At 35.3% G+C, this 25,738-nt stretch overlaps 1 protein-coding gene across 6 annotated transcripts in view; it reads left to right on the top strand.

The window, feature by feature from the left end:
• SESTD1 (SEC14 and spectrin domain containing 1) overlaps positions 1 to 25,738 on the top strand; it is a 157,740-nt gene that overhangs the window by 71,933 nt on the left and 60,069 nt on the right. For 4 of the 6 annotated variants that reach the window (XM_055289884.2, XM_055289885.2, XM_055289883.2 and 1 more), the window contains 3 exons: positions 3,175 to 3,283; positions 9,818 to 9,908; positions 14,125 to 14,238. In XM_055289884.2, coding sequence (XP_055145859.1) covers positions 3,175 to 3,283; positions 9,818 to 9,908; positions 14,125 to 14,238 — 314 coding nt within the window. Of the gene's footprint in view, positions 1 to 3,174; positions 3,296 to 8,598; positions 8,892 to 9,817; positions 9,909 to 14,124; positions 14,239 to 25,738 lie in introns of those variants that run through there. The other 2 variants (XM_055289888.2, XM_063644808.1) reach the window with 2 other exon arrangements.

The raw sequence follows: 25,738 nt of genomic DNA, 5'->3' as shown, positions 1-25,738 counted from the left end.
GACTCCGTCTCAAAAAAACAAAAACAAAAACAAAAAAAATCCCTGAAAATACAGTCTTCTGATACTTATTCTGTTCTGTAATTTCATTGAAATGACCCCTACAAGGTAGATGTCATGATGTCTCACTTATACGAAAATGTAATAATTAATAATTGACTAACTGGCATCCAAATAATTGCTTCTGAAATACAGAATGATTAGTTTTTATGATAACTGTCTTCTAGCTTTTTTCTTCCATCTTCCTCTGAGAAAGTTTCAGTACACTGGAGGAGTTAATATCCATTATTCTGTTTTCACTCTTTGCTGTTCAAAACTGTTTATATACACTTGAATTTATCTTCAGTTATCAACTCAAAGTATGTATCAGCTAAGATGAGTCAAGGGGAAGCTATGAGTGGGAGCATGTATGTATGGTACATTGGGTGTAGTGATCTTCTGGAGTTTGAATCATTGAGTAAATCTCTACATGATTTAGTATAGATACTGTAGCTCTGCCAACTCAGAGTTATTTGGACTGCATTATCTTGCTTTCTCTGTGTTACTCTTTTTTATGTCCTGTCCTAATTGCCTTGATAATACTAATGTCCTTTTTTCAAAGTATGTTATGTCTCTGTATAAATTGACATGTTTTCCTAGTATGTATTATATATTGTATATAATATACTATATTGTATATACAATATATAACAATATATAGTATACAATATATAGTATATGATATATTGTATATATCATAATATATAGTATACAATATATAATATATATTATATATTGTATAATAGTAATATATATTGTATATACGATATGTAATGTATATTGTATATACAATATATATTACTATTACACAATATATAATATACTATATTATATATTGTGTATATTATATATATGATATGTAATATATAGTATATTGCAATACATATTGCTATTATACAATATATAATATATATTGTGTATATTATATATACAATATGTAATATATATTGAATATATACTATATACTATATTAATACAACATATAATATTAATATATACTATATTATATATTATACTTTGATATGAATGATGATTTTGTAAATATTCTTATTCATAGCTTTGTGCATGTTTTTCTCTTCTATACCTGGAAAGCTTCGTCTGTTTTGTACAAGTTCAGCAGTATGCATTTTTATAAGTAGAAGTGGTATAATGATAATATGCATTTATATTTGTGTTAGGTTTTGTCAGATTGCCCTCCAAGAAGATTGTTTCAATTTCTATTTTTTCCAAGGGTGTGTGAAAATGCCTGTGTTCTCACACTCTTTTCAATAGTAGACATTATTATTCTCTTATAATCTTTACCATGACATTTTTGCATCTTGTGACACTTGTCTCTGTGTAGCATTTGATGCTTTTGACCATAAGTATCTTGAAAGTCTTTTTCCTGTTGGCTTTCACACCTCTGGTACTTTTACACTGGTGATTATTTTATTGTCCCTGAATGAAAGCTGAGGGGGAATGGATTTAAATATAGCCCTGAATGTTAAATTTATCTTCTAAAGACAATTCTACAGTGAGTCAGAGTGCCATAGTCCAGGTGTGAGCCTTTTTTAGGGCTTGGCTTAATGCATGGATAAAGCTTAGCAATTTTGAGGAGTAAATGAAAGACTTCTTAGCCTATTCCTATTAACGCCCTCTCTTGACCATTGATGATTTAAGCCAGTAGTTTTCAAACTTTTTTAGTAATAGAGAAAATTTTTTCAAACCGACAGAGTCATTCAGGGGATGCAGTTTGAAAACCACTTGTGTTCATCCTTTTTTTTTTGAAAAATGACCCTTATATTCTGAACAAAAAAATAGGCAATTGAAGTCATACTGATTGATTAGTAAGTTGAATCACCTTAGATGGTTATTTGTTGACATTAAACAAAGTGGTTGGATAGCAGTAATGGTTGACCTAATGGAGGACAGAAGTTCATTTACGGTTCATATGTTATGAATTGCACTTGTGTCACTAATATGAGTCTTTTTCTTCACACCTTTCAGTTTTTAGTGATAGACGTCTAGCGATCATGTGGAATTGTTTCTTTCAGTATTTGCTGCTTTTTAAGCTTCTAAAATTACCTCAAATGTCAGTTTGGTCGGAAGATGGGCTTCAGTATGAAAATCAAACATGTAGGAAACTTCCAAAGACATGATGTGGGTATAAAAGTATTTAAAAGTTACATTATACTTTTGGCACACTGAAAGGGACTTGAACGTACATGGAATGTAACTATATTCTACTACCTTGATTTCAGACTTCAATATCCAGTTCCCACGCACCCTTCTCAGCTGGGCAGGGCTTTATCTTTATTGTCTTATAAACAGTATATGCCTGTCTGACCTTTGTGAGTTAACTCAGATCATTCCTCATCACAGAATACTCTTTTGACTTGGTTTACAAATTCTACCCATTTTCTTTTCCCTCCCTCCATCCCTACCTCCCTTCTTCCCTCCGTCCCTCCCTCCCTTCCCTTATTTCCTCTCTCTCTCTCTTCCTCTCTCTCTCTCTCTTTCTTTCTTTTCTTTTCTTTCTTTCGATGCAATCTTGCTATGTTGCCCAGGCTAGTACTGGACTCCTGAGTTCAACTGATACTCTCGCCCTCAGCTTCCTGAGTAGCTGGGACTTGAGACTACAGACACGCCAATACCCCCAGCTCTGTTTTTCTCAAGTCTTTTCAATGAAACTTTTCACATTTACTGCAGCTCTTAATCATTTTCTAAATCTCTTTTTATAATTTTACATATCTTATAGAACATAACAAACTATCATATTTCTTATGACCTAAATATTTTCTTCCTAGGTTGATTGGAAATTTATTTTATTTTGCTTGCAAATACTTATTGTGCTGGGCACATGAGAGGTGTTTGATGAATTGATTACATTAAGCACACTAAATGGAAGAAATTTAAATAAAGTGATATTTGCTATGTTTGGGTGAAGATTTCATGGGTGAATTTTTTTCCTTTTTTCTAAATTTTCTGTAATTCTCCTATACTATCATAAACATTTACAATCTATAAGTAGCCATTAGATATTTTCCAAATTATGTCTTAAACTTATCATTATTTTAGTAAGATTGGATTCAAATATATATTATTCAAATTATGCCTTAATATGTATGACATGTTAAATTTAAATCTCTTTTTTAATAGGAGGAAAGGACAGACGGAGTGGCCTCATTTTGACAATTCCATTATGCCTCGAACAGACAAATATGGATGAGCTGAGTGTCACCTTAGACTACCTACTCAGCATTCCAAGGTGACTCTAAAGGTGTCTTTTCTTAAATCTCAGTATGTTTTCATTCATTTACTAATGATTCTTTCTACTGTTGAAGTATACTTTGCTATCTTATCTGCTTTTATTCACAGTGAAATTATAATTATAGATACTAAAATCAATGACTTATAACTTCATTGCAGATAAAATGCTGATTTTATGCTCTTGATGAATTTAAGGATATACAGATTTCCAAAATGTATGTATTGTCAACTTTTAAGGAACACAGTAACTAAGCATCTATATCATGTAACTTTAGGAAAATTGGAGAATTTAATCAGTAGAAAACATCTTTTATTTAGGTAAGCTATTTCACCATATTGATATAAATATGTCTGCAGGTTTTAATGTATTGAGTGAGTGAAGGCTATTAGGAGTTTATAAATATTTTTATTTTAAAAAATGTCAAAAATGTTTGTTTATATTTTAATCTAAAGGGCCTTTAACTTTAATTTTCACATTTCTTCAGTGAAGATCCAACTTAACCCTCTTTATTTGCCCTAGTCTACCCATGACTTCAACAACAAAAATAAAGCTTCCTCCCCATCTGCTTCTCCCATAATTGGGACTGAGGCACAACTGTGACTGCATATTAGTCATCTGGAGATTTTTTTCAAAATTCGAATGATGGGGGGGTTCACTTCCAAAGATTCTGATCCAATTGTTCTTGGGAAGCCTGCTTATCAGAATTTTTAAAAAGTCTTTTAAGCTGCCTTTGTATTTCTAATGTGCAACCAGATTTGTAAACCACTACAATTAAGCATGTAAATGAGGGCAGGTTTCTGTGTGTGTGTGTGTGTGTGTGTGTGTGTGTGTACAATGTAGACGTAGAAAAAGGAACACGACTATCTCATATACTGCTCTTAAGTTCTAGCTAGTGAATTTTAAACGTTTTCATCAGAGTAAACAATTCTTTGTATGTTTTTCCTGTATTTGCATTTTACTGACACAATAGCTTTTTTCCATTTAAACCACCTTGCAGAGTATGGGGTTAATACAACTGATTTTAATTGCACCTGCATCCAATAGTGTTCTATAATTTAATGATTCTGTTGCTGTTTTTTTTTTTTTTTAATATTGTGGAAATAGAGGTCTTCATGTGAAAATTTTCAATTTTTTCAGTTTCTGGGGGTGAAAATGATGAGAACCTGTAGTCAGTGCATTAGTATTAGCATTAGCTAATTGCATTAGCAATAATCTTGCTAATCCCCCAAGCTGTGGATTGCTAACTTGTTCATCATTAGATAACAAACTGCTTTTTAGGTAACCATGGTTAGCCAGGCTTATAGCTTACAAATTATGAAAAAAAATTCATAGATGGATTCATAGAAGGTTAAATATGTCAAGTGCCATCTGAGCCAACTGCCTTATTTTGTAGTTGAGGAAATTGAAACTCAGAGGTTATGGTTACTTGCCCAAGATCTCACACCTAGTGAGTCGCACAGCTGGGATGAGAGTCCACGATTCCTGACACCAATTTAGAGCCTTTTTGTACTTCAAGTGAATAGAATTCAGTGTAGTTGCATCTCATGTGAAGTCCAGTTCTGAGGTTCAAATGAAAAGCAAAAACTCCTAATTGTCAAAGTTACTCTTGAAAAATGCCTGAGGGTGGATCAGAGACTGTATTATCTTTCCATGAACGTGTTAGGTTTTCCTTCAGCATTGGAGCAAGTTATTCATACTGAATTCCAGAAGACATAGTTGGCTTGTGATTAGGTTTGTTTTAAGAAAATGCATGTTTGTGTATACTGGAATCGCATTGAGTTCAACAGGATGCTCACCCTGTCAGAGGCACTGGGTAACTGAGGGAGGCTAAAAGACTAGCAGATTCATACACATCTCCGGGCTGATGTTCACTCTGGCATGGATAAGCAGGAAGTACAGTGGAAGGCTAAATAGCCTATACTATTTAAATTTTCTCTTTCTCTTTCTCATGTAAATGTACATATGATGTTCCTCCAGTGTAAATGATGAATCAGTTTCTGCATATCTACGTGTACCTACCAACTGGCAGAGGAGGTGTAAGTTGAAGCAATATGAAAGAACTCATTCTAGCAAGGCAAAATAGATACCTGGATACTTTATTTCTTATGATTGTTTTGCCAAAGTTTGGCCTTCTCAAATAGTCATGAAAACTCTATCCTTATGCTTTCTTGGATCAGCCTCCCACAATTTTGGGATTAACAAACGTGGCTGTCAGCTTTTTATCCGTACTTGCCATTTCCTTAGAGAGCGAAGGTGTTTTTGATCTCTCCATTGCGATGCTAGAGAGCAGTTAACTAGATGTGTGATCTTAAAACCAATGTTTTTCATTCAGAATTTCCACCACTCAGGAGTGCTTTTAAAACGTAACCCAACATTTTATTAAAATGTTCATATATGCAAAAAAGTTAAGGGAATTACACGGTGACACCCATATGTCCACCACTTAGAAAATCTAAAACTAATATTGTACTTTGTTTTATCACGTTATCTCCCATGTTTCACCCCTCTTTTTGTCCTAGGAATGTTTTTAAGTTTACCCTAGCAGATCAGGCCCAGGATGTGTCTAGAAAGGTTTTTTCATTTCTGGTAATATCTACATTCTTTTGTGACCTGCTTTTGTCTCCCAGCTTCCAGCTGTTAATGTTTAACTCCTTCCAGCTGTGAACATCTGCCAACATCTCCAGCAGTGTAGCTAGCTAAGGTAGCCTCTTCCTAATAGGAGATGTCCAAAATTGTTTTTTTTGTTCAATGACTTTCTTAACGTTTTGAATATAATAATAGCTTTTCAAAATTCTTGTAAAAATAAGAAGAAATTACTCAATTTCTCATACTTTGTGCTTATTTTTAATAATCACAGGGACAAAGTGTGATATATAGCTATTTTAAGTGGGTAATCTAGCACAGTTGAGAATGGAAGCATTTCTTGACTCTTTTCTACACAGGTTGGCCGTAAGTTTGTTTTGTGTTTCAGATACTAAGTGTACAGTGTTTTGGATATTCATGAGTGCTATGAAAACAGCATGAAAAGAGTCAGAGTGATAGAGTGGTGATACTTTACAAAATAAGATGTTATTTTACCAGAGATGATTGAAAGGAGAGGCAGACGCTACAGAATCTGATCAACGATCGTTGAAGACAGAGGGAGAAGGAAGTGCAAAGGCCCTGAGGCAGGAGCAGGTTTAACATGTTCTGGGAACATCAAGGAGGCTAGTGTGGGTGGAACAGTTTGAGAGAGGAGCACAGTGCTGGGAGAGGGATCAGAAGAGAGTCAGGAGTCAGGTCATGGAAGACCATGCAGGCAATGGCGTCCATTCTGAATGAGATGGAAAGCTATTGTCGTGTCTGAGGAGTGATGTGATATGTGTCATCTAACATTATTAAAGGCCCTCTGTATTTAAAGCACAGTGCTAGAAGCTGCCAAGACATTTGTAAGATAACATTCTTGCTTTCTGGAAGCATATTATCTAATGAAGATGAATTGTAAACAAGTAATTATAATAAAAGCATAAGTGAAATTAGTGCCATTATGTAAGTACCAGCAGAGCTGTATGAGTGGAAGAGAAGGAGCCTTTAGTTGTAATCAAAGAAATGAGTGAAGATCTGCAGGATGTTGGCCCCAGGAAATCCACTAACATTGTCTTCTGTGTCAAAAGTGAGTGGACTGTTTAGACAGCTTCAACTTTACATAGCTGTTTTAACTCAACTATGTCACCCTTGAAAGGCTCAACTGGACTAGGAACTAGGAGGCTGGGTCTTAGGTTTTTTTTTCTATTACTGTTCTTAAAGTATAGTTATAAACATGCTAACAGTGGCTATAGGAATTTGTTATTAATGGCACTTCAGGTCTTACAACAGGCCCTTTATAAAGGGTATAACATGCTTCTAAATTAAATATGTTGTTAAAAGCAGTTTAAGCCATCATTCCACTTACAGGGATGAAGCAAAAAACAAAACTATTTCCTTTCAAGTACCTGAAAGACCACTTGGTCTGGCAATTTTGAAATAGTTATCTTTGGATTCTGTGTATTTTCATTATCTATGTTAGTAAAATGTGAGAATATGACAGAGTTAAGCGTGTTTCTAAGTACTCTGAAAGATAAATTTAGAGTATTTTATTCCTTTAAGATCACTACAGATGGTATTTGCAAGCTTCATTACTTTCTTAGTCTTAATGTACAGATTAATTTATAGTGTGCTTTGAAATATAAATGTATTGCTTATATAAAATGTATTTAACAAAACGGTTGTGTAACCTACATCTCAGGGATACAGATGCCAGTGTTGAGAAAGTATCACATTATGAGAATGGCACGTGGCACATTTCTGTTGGTGGGAAGGCCCTCTCCTGGACTGCTGTGTCTTAGCTCTCCTTCCTGAAAAAGGCATTGGTAGAATCCCTGCATTGTTGCCACTACTCCAGACCACTCAACAGCCAGCTACCCTGCCTAGCTGATCACTCTTGGGCTTGTATCCTCTCCTGTGTCATGGTGGTCTTCTTAGATGTTTTGTTGGTGGAGAACTCCAGGAGTCCCCTCATTACTTGAGCCCACAGATAGTCATTGTGTTTCAGGTTTGCTTCTCTCCACAAGTCTTTTATTTGTTTTTAGATAGAAATGGAGTCTTGCTGGTCTCCCGTGCTGGCCTCAAACTCCTTGGCTCAAGCCATCCTCTTGCCCTAGTCTCCCAAAGTGCTGGGATTAGAGACATGAGGCACCACGCCTAGCCCCCTCTGCAAGTCTTTTATTTTCTTTTGCTAACCCACAAGTGATCACTGGATTGGCCTTACCTTTAGTTTTTCCCAAAGAATATTTAGTGGATCCTTTATCTTGTGATGCAAATCCAAAAATAGAGTACTTTTGTTTTATTGAGATATAATTCACATGTCATAAAAATCATCTTTTTAAAGTAGACAATTCGATGATTTTTAGTATATTCACAGGTTGTGCATCCATTATGCTATCTAATTTCAGAACATTTTTATCAGCCCAAAATAAACCTTGTTCCCATTGGCAGTACTCTCCATTCTTCCCTCCTAACCCTTGTCAACCACTAATCTGCTTTCTGTCTCTAGATTTGCCTATTCTGGACATTTCATATAAATGGAATCGTTCAACGTGTGTCCTTTTGTGTCTGGCGTCTTTTACTTAGCATAATGTTTTCGAGGCTTAGCCATGTTTTAGCATCTGTCAGTAGTTCATTCTTTTTTTATGGCTGAATAATGTCTCATTGTTTGGTTATATTGTGTTTTGTTTTTCTCTTCATTAGTTGGTGGACATTTGGATTGTTTCTACTCTTCAGCTATTATGAATTATTCTGCTGTGAATATTTATATGCAGGTTTTTGTGTGAACATATGCATCAGTTTGCCTTACCTCTTGAATACTCTTTTGTTTACTTTGGAAGCTCAGCTTCTGTCCTTGCCTGTTCCCTCCCACTCTAAACTTTTAGCAATATCATCCTCATTTCTTGTGATCTTACTGTTTCTTGGTAGAACAGGACATGACTTCTCCAAGATCCTTCTTGGAACTAGTGTGCATGCTTGGAGGGAGAAGAGGAGGACTAGTAAAGTCCCCTGAACTGTTGGTGGATTTAAATCCCAGGAAAAGGTCTGTTTATTTTTTCCTATAATGTATGTAATTGGGAACAGTTTGAATGGGGACAGGTTTCACTACCAAAATCTTGCTCTGATAAGCAAAGCTGTAGTTCCATTTACTGTATTGGAAGGAGGGCAGTTGAGATCCTTACATTAAGTTGATAAGTAAACACAATAATAATAATAATGATAATGATAGGTATGTAGTTTTGGCCTTTAGAATGGAGTTTTTCCCTCCAGAAATTGTTGCGTTTTACTAGGTTAGACTTCTGGGAAGTGTTTAGTTAATACTTAAATCACTCAATGTAATACAGGAATCCAACACTAAAGATAATATTTTGCTGGTCAAGTGACTGAGAATGCAAAAGTGAGAGCAGAAGTGGGTTAAACATGGTCTATACAAGCTTTTGAATCAGCAAGTTCTACCTCATCTCATTAAATTTCTCCAAAAGAACGCTAAGAAGCCCATTATTGTGGTTTCTTAATAACTTACTTTATTTTCTATCTGTTTTGAACTATCACTTCACAAATCTTATGCTTCTGGCAGGAAGGTGAGACAAGAAATATATAACACATTTGGCAATTAGTAACTTACTTCACTGTGATCCCATTTTACAGACAAAGAAATTGAGAGACTAGTAGGACTGTTTGAATGTTGCTTTTATTTCTTTACTTTTTAAGACATTTTTATGCTTTTAGAATAATTTTCTTGCCACATTAGTTTGTAAATTGTGAACATCTCCTGAAATGAGAAAAATAAATTGCTTGAGAAAATGAAAGGTTTACTCTCAAGAATTTTATTTATTGACAATGTAAACTAAACCAAGTGAGATTAATTGTACTCCATATGCGATTAAGTTTTAAACCTTCTTTATTTAGAATTATGAAGAATGAAATCTGGAGCTTGTTTTAATGCTTTGTAATTTTGTTTTGTTTCAGTGAGAAGTGTAAGGCTAGAGGATTCACCGTGATTGTGGATGGCAGAAAATCACAGTGGAATGTGGTGAAAACAGTAGTCGTAATGCTACAGGTAATTTTGGTTTTGTCTATCAGGAAATGGTTTTTATTTTACAGCAACAGATCCTGGTGAAAATGGCAAATGCATTTAATTTATTGGACTGTGCCTGGCTTCCTAGCAGTGACTGAGTTGTGAAAATGCACTTATCACTATTGGATTGTTCAAATTCAACTCCTTAGGTTTGAATTTAAGCAGTTAAGTAAATCTCAACTCTATTCTAATAGGTTTGTAAATGAAAATAATATGTCATGTTTAAGTAATTTAAGAAAGGAGGCCAGTGATTTTAAATGTGTGAGCATTGAAATGATGAGACTCACCTGGGAGCTTTTGCATGCTCTGGTGTCTGTATCATTCTCCCTCTTGCACCCCATTCCGAAACTATAGGTGGGTGGTAGGATTGGTTAAGTGTAGTTCGAAGAAACTTCTCAGGTGATTCTGGCATGTCTTTCTCTTCTAGTCCCCTGTTTCTTACATAAAGCATCAGGATTCATGATGATCTTATTTATTTGTAGCCCAGAAGAAACTTGCTTAACAGCTGTGTCCTCAGGAATTTCAGCCCCTCACAAATTAACATTTAATAAACATCTACGATTACAAACTTTTTGAGATCTGATGCCAGTCTTGTGTTTTATATTTCCTCATGTTCCACACAGAATGTTTATGTGATCCCCTGGCATGTAGTAGGCACCCAGTAGACATTTGTTGATTTATTTTAAGGGTATTGAAGACATGATTTGGAAAGGAAAAGTAAAACATTTGAGTGACACGGAGGGCAGATTGCTCTCATGCACTTGGCCTTCTGTAGAAGGGCTTCTAGAGAGGTAAAATTTGAATTATCCAATTTAAATGAAAGTAAAGAGGGCTTTCCTCACAGGTACGCTGACTTAAATATAGCTCATAATGAAGCAAATACAATGAGAGCAGCTGATGGCAGGCCAGTCTAGGAGAAACATAAGTTGGTAGTAACGTGGAATCATAAACATTCACTTAAGTGGATATCAGTGATATTGAAAGAAAGATCAAGAATTTTAAATGAATTCAACAAATAAGGTAGCTACTTTAGGGTTCTGTGGAAAGGTATATAATTTTAAAATTTAAATGATAACTAAGGAGAATGGTTTTTAACGTTTTATCATTTATTTAGGTTAATTGGGAGAAAGGGATTCAAGGGATAGGAACAAAGTGGTAATTTTAGGTTTTAGTTCTAGTTTTAGTGCTTATTATGTTTCTGGTACTGTGCTAAGCTTGCTATATAAATTATCTCATTTAATTTTGGCCTCACAACCTTACAGAGGTCAACGAGGCTCAAGGATTTTAAATAACTTAAAATTGGAACTTAGTATAGACTAAGTAAGCCCCAGGCCTTGACTTTATCCATTTTAAAATGTGTATTTACCAGTGGCATGTATCTGAGGTGGTCTGAATTTTCTACCCATTGCCTCATTCTTCTTAAATGTTTGGCTTGTACTTTTCATCATTAGAATCCCCCCACCCCACCTTTTTTTTTTTTTTTTTTTTTTTTTAAGTCAGGGACTCATTTTGTCACTCAGCCTGGAGTGCAGTTGCATGGCTTACTGAAGCCTCCAGCTCCTGGGCTCAGGCAGTCCTCCTGCCTCAGCCCCCTGAGTAGTTGGGACTGGAGGCGAGGGCTACCACACCTGGCTACTTTTTTTTATTTTGTAGAGACTATATTGCTGCAGCTGGTCTCAAACTCCTGCGCTTAGGTGATCCTTCTGCTTCAGCCTCCCAAATCGCTGGGATTACAGGCTAGAATCACTCTTTGGGTTAGAAAGGACATAGCCTCTGCAGGATCAGTTTTTAAGGGAGCACAAATTGGTGTCCTAAAATAACTTTTTCTTTGAAAAAAAAGTGCTTCCAGCACTTTTATATTTCAAACCTTGAGAATTAACTCTTCTCTGTGAAAGTTGTTAAAATAACTATTAGGTAAGATATCCATTAATTATGACCTTGTGTTCTTCCTTTCATCCTGTCATTCAACTGTGTCACAGATGAGCTGTTTGGGACTTGCTGTTTGAACTGGACTTTGATCAGTGGCAGTTTTGAAGAACAATCAATGGATGATTTAATCCCCTCTTGCGATTTCTTTTCTGATAGGTATTTTAACAACTTTTGGATTTATTAATAGTTAACATTTTCAGAAGTTGCAATGGCCTTTTTACTTCTAGTCAAACAGTTTCTACATATGAAGTCATTCATTGCTTTCATCTCGGAAGGTACTGGGACCAGCTGTTTGGGACCCCACAATGCCTATAACTAGTATTCTCTAAAATGAGGGGTGTGGTTTCTCTTGTTTCTCACAGCTTTCATATTCAATGACTTTGAAATAATAATCTTCCACAAGGCAATATATGAGTAAAACTCAATTTTATCTTAAATTTTCCAGCCCCTCTGATAAAAGTTTTGATACCATTGAATTTATTTTACTTACCTTAGTCACAATCCAGTTGTTGCAGAGGATGCTAGATTTATGATGTGTGCATGTTTACCTCCAAAGGTTTTCCATTTTTCCCTGAATAGTAATAATAGTAATTATTATTATAATTATTCAGTGCTGCAATTTATGGTCTAGAACAGAGGTTGGGCCCTTGAATTTATAAAGTTTTATTGGAGCTCAGCCATGCCCATTCATTTATATATTGTGTGTGGCTGCTTTCATACTATCCTGACAGAACTGAGTGGTAGCAATAGAGACATTATGGCCTGCAAAGCTTAAAATACTTATTATCTGGACCTTTCGGAAAGAATGTATTGACCCCAGGTTCAGAGCATATGAAGTAGTGTAGTAGAACTTTAGTCAGACAGAGGTGGTTTCTATTCAGCTCAATGACTTTTTAACTCTGTTGTCTTAGACAAGTGACTTTGTTTCTCTGAAGCTCAAATTACTCTCCTGTAAAATTAAGAGAATGAGATCTACTTGTTAATGAGGATTCATTTATTTAACAAATATTTATAGCATGTGTTCTATTATATATGTGAAACATTTGTCATAGACACTGGAAATATAGGGGTGACAGGATAGATAAGGTACCTGCCATTGGGAAGGTTTTATTTTTATTATTTTATATTCTACTTGAAGAGTTAGACAATAAGCAGTTAAGCAAATGTAACAGCCCATGGTGATAAATGCTGTGAAGAAAAATACAGCAGTAAAAGAGACTGAGTCAGATGATGCCACTTTAGGTAGGATAGACAGGAAGGCCTCTCTGAAGAGGGAATATTTGAATAGAATCTTAAATAAACTGAGGGAGCACTCCTAGGTATAAGGCAAAGGACATTCCAGATAGAGGAAATAGCATGGACAAAGACCTGAAGTAGAACAGACTTTTCATATTGCAGGAGCAGCGAGGTCAGCATGGCTGTTGTGGAGGAGTGAGCTAGGAGGGGAAGGTGTAAGATGAGATCTGAGAGGCCAGCAGGGGCCTGAACTTGAAGGGCCTTGTAGGTCTTGGTAAGAGATTTGAATTTCATTCAGAGTGCAAGAGAAAGTCAAGCAAGGAGCCTTGTAATGATGGTATTTTAGAAAGCTGGATAGTTTGGGGTTGTTAACAGCGCAGGTGGTAGAACTGGTTGGATTTAAGATACATTTTAAAGTTAGACTCTATAGGACTTGATAAAATATATGTGAAATATTTATTAATTCAATAAGTGTTCATTTCAGTTCATTAGGTAGTATAAGTAACCATATCAAGTAAATGTGAAATTGTATTCGTCAAAGATTAGCTTTTTGTCCTCCTCTTAAAGTTAATAATCATGTAAAATCTTGGTCTCATTGTATAATGACTGATAAAAAACTTATTTTAGTGAGAAAACTGACTTTATGTCTTTTGAAGAAATTCTCCAAGATGATTGTGTTAGAAAAAATTTTTCATATTATAGAAAAATCAAATTTAATAATTTCTCAACTAAAAATTAACTCTTACAGTTTAAGCTAAACATATTCCTAGTACACAGATTCAATAAAACAAAAAGTAATTCACATGTACAATTTATGCTGCATTGTTTATTTGAAGTATTTTCTGAATCACCTTGTCTTTCAAGTTCTTCTTTATTGCCATGTATGTTTTGAAGTCTAGAGAATTTCTTCTTTATTATTTTAATTCTTCTCCAAAAGTCTCTTACGTAGCTTAATCTTGACTGGTAATTTATAAATTTAGTAAATTATTCATTTTACATGTGTAATTTGTAATTATTTTTCTGTATTTTATAGAATGTTGTTCCAGCTGAGGTGTCCCTTGTTTGTGTGGTAAAGCCAGATGAATTCTGGGATAAGAAAGTAACACACTTTTGTTTTTGGAAGGAAAAGGATAGACTTGGCTTTGAGGTAAATGTAATCTCTTTTTTTAAAGTCTGTTATATCTTTAAAAATAGTATTTTACTGAAATTATTTTTGATGGTTCAGCATTGGTTACTAAGCAGTGCTTAAGGAATGTTTAATTAGTGCCTAAGTAATAATTAGTATATGGTCAGCATTTGGATACTTGCCGAATGAAGTATGATATTTTGTTAAAGGTCATGAAAGCTTTCTTGTTTTCCATTTTCAATTGTATCATTCTTTGTTAACTTCTTTGAATAAGTAGAACCTTTGTATTTAAATTTTTTTATTGCATTATGGAGAGGAAATTTAACAAATACTAGAAAATCCTAGACATTTTGGAGTTGAAATTATATTTTCTATGACATGTCATAATTATTTTTTAGTATCTGGCCAGTTTTAATACATGAACAGTTATCCATCCTTTCCTACTGACTTTTTATTTCTCTCTTTCACTTTCCTTGTGTGATAGTGCATCTTATTGTAGGTTAGAAAAAAGCACTACGATGGAATGTAAATCTAAGCAGTTTGTCATATTCTTTCTTCCACACCTGTTAATTCTCAACTTCCCAGTAGGAGAGTTGATAAGTAACAGACTTTACATTGTCTAAATAAAGTGTGGAAACTTTGAAGAATACAAAGTCTAACTCCAACCTGGTGTAATATAGGCCCTTGGAATGCTTACAGTCAGATAATAAAGATTCATTTTGGAACTTGCCATACTATACACTCATTTTTATTTTTACCGAGGTCAGTATCAGTATATTTTTCGTATGGAGAAAAGGTCGTCAATGTATATTGGATAGAAAGATTTGAGAAAACTTAGTTTATTCTTAAAGGAGATGGCTTGAAATTTCTTAAAAATACATGGTTTTATTCTTTACTTAAAAAAATTAAGCTATAATTTATGTGCAGTGAAATTAATCCATTTTAGTGTATAGTTCTGAGAGTTCTGACAAAACATATAAAACCACAATCAAGAAATCAGGAAGTGTCTCATCACACCCAGAATTCCCCTATATGCTCCTATAGTTAACTTCTCCATTTCTAGCCCGTGACTGGTGGTAGGAAAACTGTTTCTGTACTCACAAGCCCCTTCTCAGGTTTAGTAATTTGCTATATTGATTCACAGAATTCAGGGAATCACTTTATTAACATTTACTGGCTTTATATGAACAACCCAGATGAAGTGATATACAAAGTGCAAGGTCTAGAATGATCCAGAGCGCAGGAGCTTCTAACCCTAGGGAGTTGGGGTACACCACCCTCCTGGCCCGTGGACATGTGTATCAACCCAGAAACTCTCCAAATCACTGGACGTTAGTGATTAACTAACTCAGTCTCCAGCCTCTCTCCCTTCTCTGGAGGGAGAGGAGTGGCCATGAAAGTTTCAAATTATGCCTTGGTCTTTTTGGTGACAAGCCTTCATCTTGAATCTGTTTAGAGGCCCACAGCCACCACTCATCTTACTAACATCCAAAAAAACACATCACTCCAGAAATGCCAAGGATCTTATAACTCTTGTGTCAATAACTGGGGACTGAGACCAAATACTGTAGTAAAAGATGCTCCTATCACCTAGGAATTACAAGGGTTTCAGGAGTTCTGTGCCAGGAAGCGGGGACAAAGAGCAAATGCGTATTTCTTGTATCACAGTATCACAGATGGTATCAGTTTAAACCTTTTACCCATTTTAAAAAAAAATAAGGTTTTTTTTGTTACTGGATTTTGAGAGTTTTTTTATGTATTTTGTATAGAAGTCATTTATGAAACATAATTTACAAATATTACCTCCTAGTCTATTGTTTGCCTTGTCATTCTCTTAACATTTTTCAAGAAATTTTTTTTAACTATGATGAAGTCCACTTTTTCAGTTTTTTTTTTTTGCCTTCTGATTTCACAGGTGGAGAAAGTTTTCTTTTATGAATCAGACTTTTGTTGTCCTAATCTGAGAAATCTTTGCCTTACTCAAGGTCACAAAGATTGTCCTTGATATTTTCTTCTAAAAGTTGTATAGTTTTACGCATTAAATTTAGATCTGTGATCTATTTTGAGTTAATGTTTGTGAGCTGTGGTCAAGAATATGTATTTTATGACTTCAGGTTTTTGTTTTTGTTTTTTTTTTCGAGATGGAGTTTCGCTCTTGTTGCCCAGGCTGGAGTGCAGTGGTGCGACCTCGGCTCACTGCAACCTCCGCCTCCCAAGTTCAAGAGATTCTCCTACCTCAGCTTTCCATGTAGCTGAGATTACAGGCATGCACCACCACACCCGGCTAATTTTGCATTTTTAGTAGAGACGGGGTTTCTCCACGTTAGTCACGCTGGTCTCAAACTCCCAACCTCAGGTGATCTGCCCACCTCGGCCTCCCAAAGTGCTGGGATTACAGGCATGAGGCACCGTGCCCGGCTGACTTCTGTCATTTTAAGTTTAAGGTTTGGTTTGTGACACGCTATATGTTCTATCTTGGTGAGTTCCCAGAATAAGTATTCTGTTGTTGGATGGAGTGTTCTGTAACTGTCAAGATGATTCATAGTGTTTTTCAGGTCTTCTCTATCCATGGTAATACTGTGTCTGCCTGTTCTTTTAATAACTGAAGAGGAATATTGCAACCTCCAACTGTTATATGTGGAACTATTTCTATTTTATTTTTGTCAGTTTTTGCTTCATGTGTTTTGAAGCTCTATTGTTTATTGCATAAAGATTTAGGATAGCTATGTCTTCTTGGTGAGTAGGGCCCAATTTATCATTTTTGAATGTTCTTTTTTATTCCTGATACTATATCTGGCTCTGAAGTGTACATTGTCTGATATTAATATAACTACTCCAGCATTCTGTTGATGAGTGTTAGTGTGTTGTATCTTTTCCATTCTTTTACTTTTATTTCTTTATATTTAAAATGAATTTTTTGTAGACACCATATAGTTGGATCTTGCTGTCATATCCAGTTTAACAATCTCTGTCTTTTCATGGGTAAGACTATATTTAATGCAATTATTGATATAGTTTATAAAATCTACCATCTTGCTAGATTTTATGGGGTTTTTGTGTTCTTTTCTGCCTTTGGACTAAGTATTTTTTATAATTACATCTTACTCCATTATTGGCTTGTAATTTATGTGTCTTAATTATTTTAATGGTTACCTTACTGTTTACAGTATACATCTTTAATAATCAGAGTCTAACGTTCAATTATACCACTTCACATGAAATAGAAGGACCTTAAAACAGTATATCTCCAATACTTCCATCCCATTATTATGCATTTCACTTTTACTGTGCTATAAACAAACACTACATTGCTACATTTTTTTGCTACAGATAATCTGTTTTCTTTTACAGCAATTAAAAATTTTAAATTAATTTCATATTTACTTTCATTTATGCCATTTCTGGCATTCTTCATTTCTTTTTGGAGTTTCATCTTTTTGTCTGATGTTAACATTCCTTCTGCCTAAAGTACTTTTAATGTATCTTGCAGTGCAGGTCTGTTGGCATTGAATTGTCTCATTTTTTGTTTGCCTAAAGAAAATCTGTATTTCTATTTTAGTTTTGAAAATTATTTTCAAGTTTTTTTTTTTCTTTCAGCACTTTAATCATGCCTTTGACCTGTGAACAATGCAGGGGTTAGGGCCAGCAGCCTCCTGTGCAGTTGAAAATTTGTGTCTAACGTTTGACTTTCCAAGAACTTAAATGCTAATAGCCTACTATTGACCAAAAGCCTTACCAATAACATAAACAGTCAATTAACACAAATTTTGTATATGATTATACATTGTATTCTTACAATAAAATAAGCTAGAGAAAAAATGTTAAGAAAATCATAAGGAAGAGAAAATATATTTACTATTTATTAAGTAGAAGTAGATCATCATAAAGGTCTCCATTCTCATTGTCTTGAGGCTGAGGAGGAAGAGGAAGTGGAGGGGTTGGTCTTACAGTCTCGGGGTAGCAGAGGCAGAAGAAAACTCCCCTATAAGTGGACCTGTGCAATTCAGTCCTGAGTTGTTCAAGGGTCAGCTGTATTTAAAAGTGCTTTCTCGCTGGGTGCGGTGGCTCTTGAAATCCCAGCACTTTGGGAGGCCAAGGCAGTGGATCACCTGAGGGTCAGAAGTTTGAGACTGGCCTGACCAATATGGTGAAACCCCATATCTACTAAAAATACATAAATTAGCCGGGCGTGGTGGCATGTGCCTGTAGTCCCAGCTACTCGGGAGGCTGAGACAGGAGAATTGCTTGAACCCAGGAAGCACAGGTTGCAGTGAGCCGAGATCATGCCACTGCATTCCAGCCTGGGCAACAGAGTGAGACCCTGCCTCAAAAAAGAAAAAAAAGTAAAAATTAAATAAAATTAAAAGTGCTGTCTCATTGCCTTTGCCTTTTCATTGTAACGGTCACTGAAAAGAAGGCCGCTGTTATTTATGTCTTTGGTCCTCTGTGTATGTTATTTGCCTTTTTTTCCCCTTTAGCTACTTGCAAGATTTTCATTTTGATTTTGGTTTTTAGCAGTTTTATTTTGCTATATCTCTGTGTGTTCTATTTGGTATTTATTCCACTTAGTGTTCTCTGTACTTCTTAGATATCTGGTTTGATGTCTGTCATCAATTTTGGAAAATGCTTATACATTCTCTTTTCAAATATTTTCTCTGCCCTTTTTCTGTTTCCTCTGGAACCTCCATTTGGATGTATGATACAATATTTGAAATTTTCTCACCATTTTCTTTGGTCTTCTGTTTTATTTTTATCCCTGTGTCTTTCTCTTTGTGTTTCAGTTTAGGTATTTTCTCTTGATCCATTTTCAAGTTCACTCTTTGTTTCCTTGGTTGTGTTAAGTTTGTTGATGGGACCATTGAAAATTACCATGCTTTTGATTTGTAGCATTTCTATTTGACTCTTCCTTAGAGTTTCTATCTCTTTGCTGAAATTCCTCATCTGTCCTTGTGTTATTTTTCATTCTCTATAGCATCAGTATCTTAAATTTCCTATCTGATAGTCCTTATATCTGCATCTGTCTTACTCCACTTACGTTGTTTGCTTTGTTTCTTGACAGTGGGTCATTTTCTTTCCTTTTTTGTGTGTGGCTTGTTATTTTTTATTGAATGTTAGACATCTTGTTTAGGACAGTAAAGACTGAGGTGTAGGTAGTATTTGTGCCTGCACATGGGCTCATCTTGCCCTTTTTCTAGGCTTTTGATAGCATAAGAGAAGGGTTGAGTTCTAACCAGGAATTGAGTTGGCTTTGGATTTTGTTGTTGCTATTATTTTCCTCAGTGCACCACAGGCTTCTAATTTCTCTGGAGTTGCTTTGTGTTGAAGATGGGGGCTGGTTTGCCAGAGGATTTTGCTCTTTCATTATTTGTTCTACCCTCTGCTCTAGGTCTTTTCTTTGTACCTGCGCCTCAGAGAAAGTCTTTCTGTATACAGTTGACCCTCAGCAATAGGCTGCTGTTACTTGTTATTCAGTATTTGTTAGAGAGGCATTCTCTGTTGTTCTTATTCAGCCTCAATCTTAGGCAGGCTCTTTGTCCCTCAGCCTAGTGGGTAATGTTGCCCCTCCCCCAGTTTTGGGAACCTATGATAGTTTGGGTTTATAATATATTCCTGTCTCTACTCCCTCCCCTGTGATAGTCTTTTCTTTTCCCTTCTTCCACCTGTGGTGGGACTTCAGTTGTCCTCTATGTGGTGGGACATCAGTTGTCCTCTAAGGTCAGCAGGATTTTCTGTCCTTTCCGCAGCACTCTAAGATTTTTTTTTTTCATAGGAGAGATAGCATTGAAGATTTTGGGCTGTGCTTCATGCCTTTCCATTAGTGGCTGCTCTTCCCCTCACCCAGGCCTGTGCTGTAAGAGAGGCTTTTTCAAATCTCTCATTCCTCTTATTTCCAGTCTTTCTCATGACTCCTGCAGAGAGATCTTTCCCCTAGAGATTCAGCCTCCAAGTGAGTATGAACTCTTCTTGTGTCTATACTTCCCATGGGTTCTGTACTTTCACACTAGCCCACATTTGGCCTTAGTGATTCATTAAAAATTTTAACCTAAATTCCTACCTGGCTGGCATCAGGTCTGGCATTTTTCCCAGGTAAGCAAGTACTCCAGTTCCATCTTCTTGAAGATGCAGATCTTTCCTTAGATTCCAGGTTAATTGGTTTCCTTGTGAATTTAGCTCTCCAGTGGCTTCAGAAAAGTTGTGGTTTTTCAGATTAACTTGCATTTTTTTTGTCATTGTTATATTAGAGTTGGAGCCATGCTCTTTCCAACTTTCTACATCCTAAGTAGGAGCCAGAATTTTTTCCCACTTTTCTCTTCAACTTTTGTCATCGGTAGACTTGACTATTATGTAGACTTTGTGGAAGGATATGTGCCAGTAATGTAAGGGAAGATGACCAAGACTGCTGGATCACATTAGGAAGGGTGTTGCCCCGGTAGTTGATTGGAAAACTGCGCCCCAACAAAAAGAGACAAAAGCATAGTGAGGGAAGAAAGTAAAAGCTGAAGCCAGGAGGTCTGAATGTTGCTTCAAGAGTCAGGAGCATGGTGAGTGAAGACTTCAGCCAGCCAGTGAGGTCTGCAGTTCATGGCCTGGGGCATGCAGAGGATGTTGCTCTGAGACAATGCAAAGTGAACCAGGAGCAAATAGCCGAAACTAAAGCTGTGAACACCCAGTACCACAGAAGATCCCTTTTATGAGGCATCTGTCACATCCTGCATAAACTAAATAGGCATCTGCTCAGAGATGCTCTGGTAGTTGGGTCTTATGTTACATAAATTAATAGTGACTAAATACCCTGCATCTTGGAGGATAAAATAGAAGACAGAATTTCTGTCTACCTTGATGTGGTGTCATAGATAAAACAAGAAGCATTAAAACTTCTTATATCAATATGTTTTCTTAGCCATTGAAGAGATTCAGCTAGGATATTTTCTCAAGTAAGTAAGCACTAGGCACTTATTAAAAGCCCAATTTCCTAAGGAGGTGAGAGTAATTTCAAATGCTGGTTAATACGCTGCCAGGCAAACCCGGCTTTAAGGGGACAATTCAACACTGTCTGTTAAATGATACTTAGAGCTCTATATAATTAAATCCAACATAGATGCTTGTTTAATTGCAAATTATTTTTCTTGGTATTATTTTGGATAATTTAGGCTGTTGTAATTAAGCCTGTGTTTGTACATCTAGTATAAATATTTAAAAAAATATTTTAAAAACTTTGTTAAGAGTAGTGGTGATCCTGTAAGCATAAATGTATGTTTTACCTTATAAAATTAAATTATCTGCAACAAAGATTTATTACTAGCTGTCCACAATGCTCATCAAGTATACACCCAGTGGTCATTTTGGTGACACCTTGTTCCCACATGATTTCTTGTTTTCTTGCCCATGATACTTTCTAAATTTTTTCTTCTAGGTAATTTCCTTCCTATTCACTCCTCCAATATTTTTCATCAGTGATTGAATATTCATCTCTCATTGCTAACCTTAATATTTCTCTGTATATCTTTCCTATCTCTGACATAGATACCTACCTGTTCATTTTCCTTTTTAGGAACTCAGATATTATATTCAAGTACTTCATATCCTTCAGCAGTGTTGTACCTGGTGACTATGATAGGTTTTGCTGGTTTGATGATAGTGTCTATATTCTATCTAATGACAAGATAAAATTGAGGTCATACTGGCATTAATCTTGTCCTCAAATGGAGAGATTAATTATTAAAAGGATCTCCACTCTCTTTTTTTGTCACTCATTAAAGTGTTGTTTATTTAATGTTAACCAGCACCCATTCTAAATTGCTTTATTCTCTTACCTCTTAATACTGGATCTAATCATGTTCTTTTTTGAGACTATACGTAATTGTAGGATCCAGGACCAAAGACTTCCATGATGCTCTTCTTTCAAGAACACCTCTGGCTCCATTTATTCTGATTCTTTCCAGTTTTTATAGAAACCTATTTTCCTTGAGTGAGAAAAATATTCTTCAACAAACAGGTACAAGCAGGCATACACATCAAAATAGTATGTGTATGAACATATATACACACATGAATCTTTACTAAGTGCAGAAATACATACAAAGGCAGATTTTCATTTTGGATCTTGCACGCACATTGTTAGCAATAGTGAAATAATAATAAAACATCTCAGTGCCTACAAAATGAAAGTTTCAGTGGTAGGTTTTTGGGGAATGTTTTACTAGGAAAGGATAAGTATTATAGTTACAGAAGGAATAATGAGAGTAAAGGAGAAACAAGTTTTTAATCTTTCTGCAAGTTAAAATTTGAGATTAAAGAAAACCTGCACAAATGTTTTATTGAAGACCATATGGTAAATACCTTTCTCTTCAAACCTGTTGAACCACGATATGTGCTAGTTAATACAATATTGTGCTTTAGTCATTTAATTTGTCTTGTCTTAACTTCTCTAGCATATATAAAATGAAGGGGAAAAGTAATATTTATGTAGGACTTTATTATTTTTAAAACTTTATGTTTTGCATTGCCTTTGAAAGGACTTAGCAAAAGTTTGAAATGCTTGTGCAGGGTAGTGATCTTTTTTTTCCTTCTTTTTTACAGTTTTTTTTTTTAATTCTTGTTCCCTTTATGCTGATTATTAGATTTCAGATTTCTTTGGTAATGTGAGGATAGATTTGAAATTTAGATTTCTGCTTAGTAAAATGATACTACTTTGAACGCAACCAGTAACCTTTTTCTTCATAAATTTAATGGTATGCATAAATATTAGAATGTCCATGGAGATGGCTATTTGAAAATAGTTGATGAAAGTCAGAATTTCATCCACTCCACATTCTTAAATTGATAAAGCTTATGTTAAAGTGTCGTTTTCCTAAAGGTGAAATCATGACTCTGATGCAAATATAAAATGAGCATAAGTCAAATACATTATTCAATTCATTGATAAATGAGGTTACCAGTAATTTGTAAGCTGTGGTTCAAAAAGCATTTGAGGAATTCAGGGTTTTTATAGGAAAAGATTGCCAACCAAATTAGATACAAAACTAATTATTGTTCTATAGATCCATAAGTTGTAAACTTTGAGGTTGTCTCTTATTCCACTGGACGGAAATATATCAATCTCGTTAGACAACAATTATTTGCCTTTATTCTTTTTTTTTTTTTGAGATGGAGTCTTGGCTCTGTTGCCCAGGCTGTAGTGCAGTGGTGCAATCTTGGCTCAACCTCTGCCTCCCAGGTTCAAGCGATTCTCCTGCCTCAGCCTCCCGAGTAGCTGAGATTACGGGCATGCACCACCATGCCCAGCTAATTTTTTTTTTTTTTTTTTTCTACTAGAGATGAGGTTTCACCATGTTGGCCAGGCTGATCTCAAACTCCTACCTTGTGATCCACCCACCTCGGCCTCCCAAAGTGCTAGGATTACAGACGTGAGCCACCGTGCCCAGCCTATTTGCCTTTATTCTAAACAGAATCTACAAGTTAACTTCTACTCCTACAGAGCTTAATACCTACTGATCAGTCTATAGAGAGTCAATCAAAGATACAAACCCACCACTGCATGAAAAAAACGCCTGTTTCTGAGATTTAGGTAGTTTTTCTGATAGATTAATTTTATTTTTTATAGGAGGATATTTTGTAAAACTTGATTTTGGGTATCAGTGACATACTGCATTGATCACTGCAAGATAATATAAGCTGTTTCTTGAAGTTTGATATTTTAGTATCAAACTAAGTATCAGTCTGTCTTTAAACTTTGTATTCCAAGCCGAGAGCAACATTATTTAGCATTTTCCTACATCATTTTCTAAATTGTTCCAGAGGATTTATATCCTTAATGGAGGAATCATATTTTTAATACTATCTTTTAAAAAATATGGTTTTTTTTTTACTTAAAATATATTAATTTGAAAACTTTCAGATATTAGTTGACTAGTTTGGGAGATTGGTCAGTTGCTCAGATTTATCACTCAGCTGGAAATCATAATCAGTTTGGTGGCTTTCTCTATTAAACAATTTCAAATAAACCACTGGTGAAAAACCATAAGAGTCACCGATAATTGATATATGACAGCTTAAGGAGAATAAGGATGGTAATCCTATAAATTTACCTCAAGACAATTATTACTAAATGTGTAAATTGTATTCGTTTCATAAAATTGTTATGTAGCTTATCAAGATGTCTTTAGTACTCTAAAAATAATGGTAAAAAACATAGTATGCAGTGTGATGAAATCAAATTTGGTTCTTCATTTTTGGAGAATAAAAGACTTTACACATTCAAAGAGTTATCTACCAGTCCAGGACTGCAAACTTTTTCTCATATATAGTTACTTAAAAAGAAATACGAAAATTAAAAAAACAAGCCAGCTAGGTTTTTTAAAAGTATAAAAGTTAAAATTTCAAATATCAGGTCATGAAAATAGCTTTTCCTCTCTATTTTTGATGGCATAATACCTTTTTTTTTTTTTTTTTTTTTTTTTTGAGACAGAGTCTCTCTCTGTTGCCAGGCTGGAATGCAGTGGCGTGATCTCGGCTCACTGCAACCCCCACCTCCCGGGTTTAAGCGATTCTCCTGCCTCAGCCTCCTGAGTAGCTGGGACTACAGGTGTGTGCCACCACGCCCAGCAAGTTTTTGTATTTGTAGTAGAGACAGGGTTTCACCACGTTGGCCAAGATGGTCTTGATCTCTTGACCTCGTGATCCGCTCGCCTCGGCCTCCCAACATAATACCATTTTGATTGTGATGTATATGTAATCTTAAAATTCAACATGAAAGGTAACTTTATAAATGATTTGTGATGAATCATTGTATTTTACATAACTGTTTCTAAATTAACTGAAGATCCTTAATGTCATTTGTTAGGTGGGAAAAATACAAATTGGTCTTACATTTTTATCTTGGTATAATATGTTATTTAAGGCCAGGAGCAATGGCCCACACCTGTAATCCCAACACTTTGGGAGGCTGAGATGGCAGGATTACTTGAGCCCAGGAGTTTGGAACCAGCCTGGGCAACATAATGAGATCCCTTCTCTACAAAAAAATTAAAAACAAAATAGCTAGGTATGGTGGTGCACACCTTGTGTTCCTAGTTACTAGGAAGGCTGAGAAGGGAGGATCACTTGAGCCAAAGAGTCAAGGTGCAGTGGCCCTTAAGCCTAGGTGCCAGAGAGAGACCCTGTCTCTAAAAAAAAAAATTGTTTAAGGTGTGTTATTATGAAGTTTGCTTTAATTTAGTATTTTGTAATACTAATAATTAAGAAAATCCTTTTTAAAAAAATTAAAATGAGCTTATTATATATACTACTTCATTATGTTCTGCAAAAAAAAGTAGAATGATATGGAGAGAGTATGAGATTTTCATAACTGGTTTAGAGAGTCACAATAGGTTAGTCTAAAGAAATGCTGGATACTTTTGGAAAAGTTACTCTTTTAAATATTTTCTGAGAAATGAAAATGTTGAGTTTGTGGTTCCATCTTCTTCACAGGCAATGAATTGTTTGATTTTTAAAGAAGGTTTGTCTTTAGGTTAGAGTATGA

Source organism: Symphalangus syndactylus, chromosome 8 (genome assembly GCF_028878055.3).
Source record: "Symphalangus syndactylus isolate Jambi chromosome 8, NHGRI_mSymSyn1-v2.1_pri, whole genome shotgun sequence".
Lineage (NCBI taxonomy): Eukaryota > Metazoa > Chordata > Mammalia > Primates > Hylobatidae > Symphalangus > Symphalangus syndactylus.
This window is presented reverse-complemented; position numbering and strand designations above follow the sequence as displayed.